The following is a 10,000-nucleotide window of genomic DNA, read 5'->3' as shown; positions in this document are numbered from 1 at the left end:
CCAGCACGAACCCTGTGTATTGTGTTCTCGTGCAAGCGCTTTGCTTTTATTATTCATTTTCTGTTCTTTTCTGAGCTGTTCCTATAGAAAAATTGTTCCCTTTTTTGTCTGCTGCTATTTCTCTTTGTGGTAACTAGATTAAGGAACGGTTCGATCGCGCTTATAACCTCAACAATGCAATTATGAAGGAATACCTGCCATGATAGTAATACAAAACATGTCACTCATGGGCGCGTTGCTTCAAATTCAAACGTGCACGACACTTCTCTTGTTGGTTCCGATTGGTCAGTTTCGGCCTTTGTTGAAAGAAATGAGACAAGTAAACATGATTGAGTGGTCTATAAAATATCGATGGTACATTGCCCAAACCTAAACGTCTTGAGTTCACCTAGAAAAAGACGTGGATGCAGGAAACACGTCAACAACAGGCAAAGTTGGTTCTTTTATTTCGACAAAAAACCCCGCGTCGAATTGAAGCTTGCAACAAATTAAACTCTTCAAAAATGCCAACGTGTCTCGCCTTATTTTGGACTTCCCTGCTTTATTATGCATGCAGAATAAATTAGTTATGCACTGTACTTACGGGATGGAGAAAAATGGATCTCATTTCTCTCTCCTTCTCGCTCCCTCTCTCTCTTCTTTGCCCACATCGCTCACACCGTTGCCCCTTTTCGTCCCAGTTTTCCTCTTGCACATTCTACCCAAAAATTTAGCCAGGATAAAAAATTCTCAAACTGTGAAACGTTTCAAAAGCCTTGATTTCAAAATATTTACATGCGTTGCTTGTTTTTTTCAGCGATCTCTTCAGTCTTGCAGCATGTGCGAAAATGTGACGATGCTGAATTAACCGTCAAGCCTTATTCAGAAGCCGAGTTCAACGGAGAAGTACTTATTTATAAATAAATTTACACGTGAACAGGCCATTTTATTGTGTTTCTTTTAGCCTTTGAAAAACACCGAGAGAGGAGTTGATCGCAGGCAGGCAGGCAGTGTGGCCCAGTGGTTAGAGCGCTTGCCTTGAGATCCGGAGATTCCGGGTTCAAGACCCGCTCTGACCACTCGTTGAATTTGCTCCGGGTAGTCCTGGTTCAACTTACCAACTGCACTTGTAAATAGCCAACTGGTTTGCCTCTGGCCAGTTGGGATTCTTAACAGTTGTTGTTATTGTGTTCTGTTGTTTCGTTGATTGTTTCATTGGCCCTGAAAAGCCCCTATGGGGAGCGGTCAATTAAGTATGTATTGTATTGTATTTTATTGTATCACTTGTTCCAATGCAACCAACCCGTTTTCACAATATGTAAGTCCAAAATAGTCAGTAAGATTAGAACGAATATTTCCATGATAATCATCGGCATCTAGGAATTCTTCTCTGTTCCTTTCCTTACTGATCCTTAGGGGCACATCTTGCTCTTTACGATCGCCTCTGAATTAGCTAAAGGGAACTCTGTGCAATTCTCTAAGTAAACTAAAATGTTTTTCTTCTTTTTTAAGGTCTTTGACTTTGCAGTGGTAACAGCAGAGCTTTGCATGGATTATGTGAATTATTTATCCCGTGAAGAAACTGCAAAACTTTTAGAGGAAGTCAAGGCCAAAATTGGCGTAAGTTGGATTAAGTCGGCTGAGAGCTTTACAATATCAGGAACCCTTAGGCAAATAGAAGAGGCTCATATGGTTTTGGAAAAAGGAATGTACTTAGCCAACGGGATCAAGGTGGTCAGCGATCATGAAATGAAGAATGACGCAGCATCTCAGCCACGAAAAAACCACGTGCCTCAGCCCCTTGAGGATGAGAATGACGTCGAGATGGATGTTGACCAAAATCACATGGCATTGCCAAGAAGAGATCAAGCGAATGGTCGACCAGGTAGAGCTGAAGAATTGGACACCGATCAAGAGACTCCTTCCAAATCACATTCTTTTGAAAGCCAGTCGTTTGAAGTCCAGCCTAAGATTGCAAAAGCCATTGTAAAAGCACACAAGAAGGAACTGGATGACATAGAAACAGAGTTTAGAGTAGCGATACCTAGAAAAGCTGAGGGAAACAAAATGGCACTGATACCTATGGATGCATGTAGTGCTGAAGATTACGAGAAAGCTTGTGACCTGTTTATTACACTATATCAGAAAACGTTTCAGCTCTTCAAAGTAGAGCGCTTCTCCGTTAAAGGAGTTTCAAAGAATGGTGATGACCGTGAGACAATGACAAGAATAGCAAAAGAGTTCCCAGTATCGATAGAGAAGAGCAAAGACCAGAAGCAGTGGGAGATGTACGGTGAGGCGAGCCATATAGAAAAGGCCCTGAGTTTTCTTAAGAAAGAAGGAGTGGAAATCGAGAGGGATTCCAAAAAGGTAACCAGTGGAAGATCCAAGGGTGGTGAAATGGCTCGGTGGAGATGGAGCTGAGTACCTCAGAGGTGCCACATCATCGGAAGACCATTTTGTGACATACCAAGGTTAGATTCACCATTTAAATAAAACAACTGCTGATGATAATGACGTAATGAGGATATGATGGTGGCTAGGTCGGGGACAGAGAATAGAACCTATGACGTCCGTGAGGAGAATACGAGATAAGAGAGCGAATCCCAATCCCCCATAATAATTATTTGGAATTTATTTTTAGATTGCGCCCATTCTGCGGAGCCTTATTTTTATCTCTTGTTCCAATGACCGCGCGGTCCGTTTTCACACCAAATGACCGATAAAGTGTCGTCTTTGAAATAACCACGAAGTGTGACACAGAGATAATGATAACAGATTTCAAATGATTTTCATCATGAGAGGGTCTAATTTTGGAAGTCTGCTCTCTTGCCTCCGTAAAATATCACTTTAATCACTTTTCGATTATAGGGATACCTGAAAGTTGGAAATTTCGAGGCAAATGAAATGTATTGACTGTGTTAAATGAAGAGAGAGAAACACATACCGTGCATTTCACCTCTCGACACACCCATCCGAAAAATTGGTTTTTGCCCTGAGCGAGACTCGAACCCATGTCTCCCTGTCGGGCATGCTAAGTCACTACACCATCAAGGTTACCATGCTGGCAATGGAGCAGATTAATGAAGTGACTTAGCAGCGTAGGGATCCCTATAATAGGCTATTGCCCAACTTTTTCTTCACTTGAGTGTGTATCCTTACCTCTATAACCCCAGTCACCTCATTAATGTGCTGCGTTGCCAGCGTGGTAGCCTTGATGGTGTAGTGGCTTAGCATGGCCGACTATTAATCAGGGAGACGTGGGTTCGAGTCCCGCTCAGGGCAAAAACCAATTTTTCGGATGGGTGTGTCGAAGAGTAAAATGCACGGTATGTGTTTCTCTCTTTTCAGTTAACATTGATTATAGGGATGATATCTGTTTGCAAACATTGCTTTTGTTAATCAAATGTGCCGACCACAGGAACAAAAGACGTTTTGTTTCAACAACCAATGAGGCTCTGGATGCCACATTAATGACAATAGATGACGTCAACGATATCTTCGCTATACTACACATCCACCATCAGTAGTTGTACGATCACATTAAATCACGTGACAAAACAGTTTGATGCTTTGTCTAACAGCCCAGATAAACGACCTACATCACCAGGCTTCTGGTGGCTCAATGTGTATAGCCTGCCTGGGACTGCGATTCCTTTTCAATTATCCCGTCGCCAAGTAACCATCATATCATCGTAATAAATAGCTACAAGAGGCCTATAATTTAATTTTACATGTATACAATAACTCTCAATGGCAGTCTACAGGTCACAATGCAGTATGTTCCTTGCAAATGTAACGCCATTTTATAATTTGGAATTTTGATGCCTCTTCTCCTAGGGAGGATAAAATTGTCCGTTTACAAAGGAGATATAACCAGTGAGACGGTCGATGTTATCGTTAACGCTTCAGATAGGAACCTCAGTCTTGCTGGTGGTGTAGGCCAGGCAATTGTCGACAAGGGAGGAAAGAGTATTGAGAATGAGTGTCGGGAGATCAGCCGAAAGCGTGGAAGTCTGAAAGATGGTGGAGCAGTAGCGACAGAATCTGGTAACTTGCCTTGCAAAGTTGTTGTTCATGTTGTTGGCCCAGACTTGAAGGGTAATGCGGAGAAAAAGAAAAAGGTCCTTCGTCGCGCTTGCCTTAACAGTCTCTTGGAAGCTCAAAAACTAAACATGACCTCCATAGCATTACCAGCCATTGGTTCTGGCAACTGTGGAGTGGCAAAAGACATCTGCGCTAAAGTCCTGTGTGATGCTGTTGATGAGTTTATCAAACAGGGAGATGCTGAGACGAAAACGATCACTGACATTAGATTTGTGAACACTGATGATTCCTCAGTGCTTGCCTTTAGCAAGGAATTGAAATTAAGATTTGGGTATGACTCAGTGAAGCAAACGTCGGAAAAAGGCTCCTCCACTTCTTCCCCATCTCGAGCTGAGGGTGACAGTTATAAATCAGGTATGACAAGGTCAGATCGTGGTAGAAACCGCGGGACAAATACCTCTAGCAACCGTGAAACACGTTCACCATCGGAACAGAGTTATTGTCCTGACGACCAGAAGAGCGTCTTCGGTCAGTCCTCATCTCAGAGTAATTCCTTCGGCAACGCATTGAAGATAAATACAACTGGTAACGATGCTAGTAAACCGGTAACTCCTTATTCGTTCGGTCCGACGTCTTCAGCTGAAGTACATAGTCACCCTTTAAGTGCCCCCAGTCAAACCTCACCTCCAGACGATTCCTACAGCAATGCATTAAAACGAAGTATGGCAGGTAGAGATACTAGTCTGCAGAGAACCCAGCGACCTGCTGCTTCTGGAGGGAAGAAGGGCAGTAAGGAAGAAGGTAAGTTTATTGTGTGTATGTTGTCGTTCTTGAGCTGAACTGTACAACTCGAGGCGTGCATTAAGAAGGAAAACATTACCTGAAAGCGAACCGTTGTAAATAAGTGTTTTTCTCTCGCTATATTTCTCTCAGCTTTTAACGGTGTTCTTCATTGAATTTTTCTCTTGTTCTCCTTCCGACGTTCTTCGCTTAAATATCTCAAATTTCGTCGCCTCTTCTCTCGAGCTCTTTCCTGCTCTTTATCCCGTTGCTGGTCACTAACACCGCAGTATGAAATACTTGAAAACAAGTTCCTAAAGTAAACAAGTTTTTGAATGCGACGACAATGCCCCCACCATTTCTTGCGTGATTTCCCGCCTAGAAAATATAACACACTCCTTCCCCCGATGAGCTAACACCTGATTCCTTTCCTCCCCCGTGTAAAATGTAAGGGCGTACGCTGACGTCACAACCCCAATGTCCTGGATGGATCGTTTGCCAAATTTTCTTGGCAGCTTCGTTCTCGCGCGTGCTTAGGTGCGCGCGAGGAGCTCCGCTGATACCTCTCCTGATCAAGGGAACGGGTTTGGTTAACAAAGAACATTTGCTTACCGGAAAAGAAGTGGAACTGCTGCCCGTCAATATCTTATATCTCAAAGTCGCTTAATTTTACTTGTCTTTAGTTAGCCGCAAGCAGCACTGTTTTCAAAGACTGAAATTATGATTATACCTAAAGCGCTGCCTCAGCCCCTCCAAAAAGCATATTTATTTGTTATATTTTATCTGTATTCGTGTGGATGAGAAAAAAGTTACAAATGCGCGCGTTTGCAGAAAAAGAAGGCGAATCGAGCACATTCGTTCGCGACTTTGACTACAGGAATTACATCCTGTAGAATTTGTTAGATATTGAGAGGTTCTTTATTTTAGAATTATTTTATGTCATAAGTATATACAATAAGTTAATTTAGTCCTATTTGATGTTATAGTGTATGCGCGCATTGAGTATTAGAAATGCGCATGATAGGTACCTTATTATTAGTATTATTATTATTGTTATTATTATTATTATTATTATTATTATTATTATTATTATTATTGAGAGTTTGCAATGGTTTTCAGTATTCAGCGTCATTCATCGTCCAGGAGTTTTTTAATGTGTTTCTTCTGTCGACAAAATGTTTTCGCGTGGACAAGGGAATGCATGCTGCAAGCTGAATTAGTGTAAATTATTGTTTCCGCAAAGTTTAAAATGTACGCATTAGTATTTTTTTCTGCTTCCTTAGAATGCCCTATCTGTCTTACTGCCATTTCAAACCCGCGTTCTTTGAAGTGTAAGCATGTATTCTGTTCACTATGCATCGAAACGGCATTGAATGTGCGCAGCAAGTGTCCAGTGTGCCAAGAGCCTCAAGGTGTTCTCAAGGGAAATCAGCCCCAGGGAGAGATGACCACACGACCTAGCAGTTTAAGTCTTCCTGGTTACGAAGGTAAATTTTGATTAAGCAATAAAACTTGATTCCGTTCGTCCAATGCAGCCTATCATCACAGTGAACTTCTTGATTAGGAGCGTATCTCATAATTCGTCCGCCGTCATTTTCTTTGTTTCTTAACGTGTAAAAGACGTGCTTTGCGAATTATTTACCCCGGTATGTCATACAATCAGGCCCTAGAATTTTCAGGTTTGCCAACCTTCTTTAAAAGGAGAGAAGAGATTTCATCAAAGCTTTTTAATGAAGTCGTGGGTGATTCCGGGCACACTCTTCACAAACTTCTTCCTCCCAAGAACCCACCAAGTTACTTTCTAAGGAAGAATCGGGATTTTGCCTTACCTTTGTGCAAGACTGATCGATGCAAAAAATCTTTCATTTTTGGTCACGTTTTCAGCGCGTAGTAGTGGTTAATTAGTTAGTTATAGTAACAATTTTATTCTTTTTACCCTTTTATTTGTTATATTCTATATAATTTTTTTATTGTAATGTCCTTTTTATTGTGATGTCTTTCGTAATTCAGCCTATGGCTGTAAGTTATTAAGACAATAAAGCATTTATCTATCTGTCTATCTATCTTAGTAAAAGTTTCTTAGTAAAAGAACATTAAAAATATTCAAATACTACATATGTAAACAATGAACAAATTAATAAATAGATAAAAACCAAATGAACAACAAAGGAAGAAATAAATGAAGGAATCAATGAAGAAATGAATGAATGGGAGAATGAATGAATGAATCTATGAAAGAAGGAATGAGGTATAAATTTATTTATAAGTGAACGAACAAATAAATTAACGAGCAAGTGATTAAATAAGCAGGAAAGCAACTCATGTTTTAGTTTACTGATGCTTTTGGTCATGGATTACAGAAATTGACGATCAGTGTCTACTTTCCCTAGTCTTTTGATACAGGGACCCTGTTAATTTAATGAGGATCGTACTTGCTGTGGGCAAGTTAGACCCGTACACAATATATGTTCGGGTTAAATTCGGTTTTTGGTTTGCATTTTTTTAAACCACATAATTTTTTTCAAACCATTTTAATTTTTGGGGTCTTATGCATTGTATGCATACAGAGTCAGTCAGTCAGTTGGTCACTTTGAGGACGAGTCGTTGTCGGTCGGCCATTGCTTCTAGCGTTCGTCGTTTGTATATAAACCTGCGGTCGTTTTTCCTGTTTTGGGAAAATTTTGAAGAGCTTTCCGTCGCAAATTAGTTGTAATTGTTCAAGGTAAGTTATTTCTGTTTCAAAATTGATTTGTCGTGCTGTTTCAGATTGGTTTTCTTTCTTTCATTTCGAAAATTAACTACACTTTCCTGCCTTGTTTGTTCTTTTTTATTTCATCCAGGTGACGTCGCTGAGTGGAGTTTCCTCGGCGATATCGATACGGGAGTTGTTTACTCACGCAAGCCAACATATCTAGACTCGGCTCGTGTTTAGTGCGGATTGCACTGAAGCTAAGACGCTTTCACAAGCCCACATTCATTGGCTTGAAATCCGGTGCGCGTTGCACCACTTACCTCACAAGTATCTCACAAGCTATCACAAACCAGTGTTTATCGGCTTGAAATGTCGGTGTGGGTTACACCCCAAACTGAAAGCTTATTGTACTCTAAAAAGCACTCGCATTGAATAAAAGTTTTGCACTCTCGAAGAATAGTATTTCGTACTCTTACTGTTGTCTGCTACTAGCCGCCAGCATGGGAACAAGAATCGAACAATACCGGTCAAGGATCGGCTGTCACAACAATTTTGTGAAAGCCAAGGATGCATTTTCACGAGTGCGAAGGCGATTTTGGAATACGATGCTTATGATGTTTTACTTAAATTTGTTTTACTTGTCAACATTTAAACAAGTTGTTGGACATTACAAGTCGTGTAATGAGGTGATGTTTCGGTTTACACAAATGATCTGCTACAATGTTTACATTCCATTGCTTATAAGGCAAGCAAAATGATGTGGAGGAAAATCCAGGTTCTACATTATGCACTAATCATTTGTTTCCCCCACCCCCCGACCCCCGGGGATAGTGGGGACATATGGGGAAATTACTAGGGCAATTACGCGAGATTACGCCACAATTACGCCTCTAGGGGGTAGGGAAATTACAAGATTTTCGTTCCTCTGCCCTACTCCTCTTGGGACATACAGGGGGGAATATCGGGGAATTCTTACCTAGGAGGACTGGGACTGAAAATGGTAATGAGAGGTAATGAACAGGGCTGAATAACGTCTGCGCATGTGCTAGCTGTCATGGCGCGATCGATTGCGTGCGGCCTAAGTACCACAACAATCCTTATGAAAATGGCGGCGTTTTCGAAAATTCTCGTGTAGACCCCGGTCTTTTGTTAAAAAGGAGCGTTTAACTGAAAACGGGAGCTTGAAGTTTTCAGAAGAGGTCCGTCGAAAATAGGTCTTTCCACACCGTTTTGTACAAAAGGGTTTAAAGTATGTACAAAAGGTGAAAAAAGTGCGGAAACCCGATAGTTTTTTGCGCGAACTTTATCGATTGTCCATCGAAGAGAGGAATTACGTGGGGTTGATATGGGTTACGTTTACTTTGTTGTTGCTGGGGTGTTATGGAAAGCCCACGGACCGGATTTGTTGGTTTGTAAAGCGAACAAGAACTGGGGAAGAATGCCAAGGTCTCCTGAGGCGGTTTGACGAGGCCATTACCCGATTTGTAAACAGAGATTTAAATTGTTGGGCCTGTACTCGGCACTGGATGAGAGCACGCCGTGAAGCAAACGAGTATTGTTCCTCTCCATTTCTTGAACACTCCACGCAGCTGTCTAAAAGAAGCATCCCGAAGAGATTTTACCATCTATTTGATAGGTTAGGAGCTAACACCCACAATTATCGGCCAGGGATACGCTGGTGAAATAAAGGCGCTACGATAGCAGACAATGCCTTATCAAAGCAGTCTGATTACATTCCACCAAAGGTCAGTGTACAAATATTTATTCTCTTCCTCATTTTATTTTTATCCAGAAAATTAAGTCTTATATACTAAGGGGATATGAAAATTATTACATAAAATATATATGTAATAAATAAATTAATTAAAAATTTAAAAAAAAACACATTTAATTAATTAATTTATTTATTTGGTGTTACATAAAACAAAACCTTCGTACTGCGTTTTTTATTATTTTTATTACCTTTTTTATTGTTATGCCACTTCTTATAATTTTATATTTAAAAATGTAAAGTACTTATGAATATTTTATACAATTAGCTCTATATAAAATTGAATTATTATTTTTTTTACCTCATGACTTCAAAGGTCAGGACAAAAATATTTTTTGAACCAGTCAATAATATTGCTTGGCTAAGAGCACCAACTCCACCTCAACCAGAACAGCACAATTTTTATTCATATCAAACAGTGTAACAATCATGAAAAAAGCACAGGAATAATTGTCTTGGTGTGTATCTTCGTAGAACACTTCTTCAAAGAATTCCAATCAACTTGAGACAGCCCTGGAAAACAAGGAAAGTACACGTTCAGCTTCAGGTACACTACCAAGCACAATTTTTGTATAGAATTGATGCATTTTGCTTTACAAAATGGCCAGGCTCATACTAAGCTGTAAAGGAAAACAGCACGACTGACTTAAACTAAAGCAAGGCACAGAAATATAAAAATTTCTGTAAATTCTATTCTCCAACATATTTTTTGGCAGTCTGAATATGTTTCC

The 10,000-nt window shown here is 40.3% G+C and overlaps 2 protein-coding genes, 1 long non-coding RNA gene and 1 other non-coding gene across 4 annotated transcripts in view; 3 read left to right on the top strand and 1 right to left on the bottom strand.

Moving 5' to 3' along the window:
- LOC138021754 (E3 ubiquitin-protein ligase TRIM71-like) overlaps positions 1 to 10,000 on the top strand; it is an 89,048-nt gene that overhangs the window by 17,655 nt on the left and 61,393 nt on the right. The window lies entirely within an intron of this gene.
- The window catches only part of LOC138018963 (uncharacterized), a 36,753-nt gene that overhangs the window by 2,353 nt on the left and 24,400 nt on the right, over positions 1 to 10,000 (top strand). Inside the window, exons 2-5 of the mRNA XM_068865637.1 lie at positions 797 to 885; positions 1,492 to 2,401; positions 3,820 to 4,827; positions 6,090 to 6,293. Coding sequence (XP_068721738.1) covers positions 1,528 to 2,401; positions 3,820 to 4,827; positions 6,090 to 6,293 — 2,086 coding nt within the window. The 5' untranslated portion in view covers positions 797 to 885; positions 1,492 to 1,527. The remainder of the gene's footprint in view (positions 1 to 796; positions 886 to 1,491; positions 2,402 to 3,819; positions 4,828 to 6,089; positions 6,294 to 10,000) is intronic.
- On the top strand, positions 3,191 to 3,264 carry Trnan-auu (transfer RNA asparagine (anticodon AUU)). Its single transcript has one exon. It is a non-coding gene; the product is annotated as a tRNA-Asn (tRNA).
- LOC138021764 (uncharacterized) overlaps positions 9,650 to 10,000 on the bottom strand; it is a 2,237-nt gene continuing 1,886 nt past the window's right edge. Inside the window, exon 3 of the long non-coding RNA XR_011126438.1 lies at positions 9,650 to 9,782. This is a non-coding gene — a long non-coding RNA (uncharacterized lncRNA). The remainder of the gene's footprint in view (positions 9,783 to 10,000) is intronic.

Source organism: Montipora capricornis, chromosome 10 (genome assembly GCF_036669925.1).
Source record: "Montipora capricornis isolate CH-2021 chromosome 10, ASM3666992v2, whole genome shotgun sequence".
NCBI lineage: Eukaryota > Metazoa > Cnidaria > Anthozoa > Scleractinia > Acroporidae > Montipora > Montipora capricornis.
Note: the sequence above shows the minus strand (reverse complement) of the source record. Positions and strands in the feature narration are given on the sequence as shown.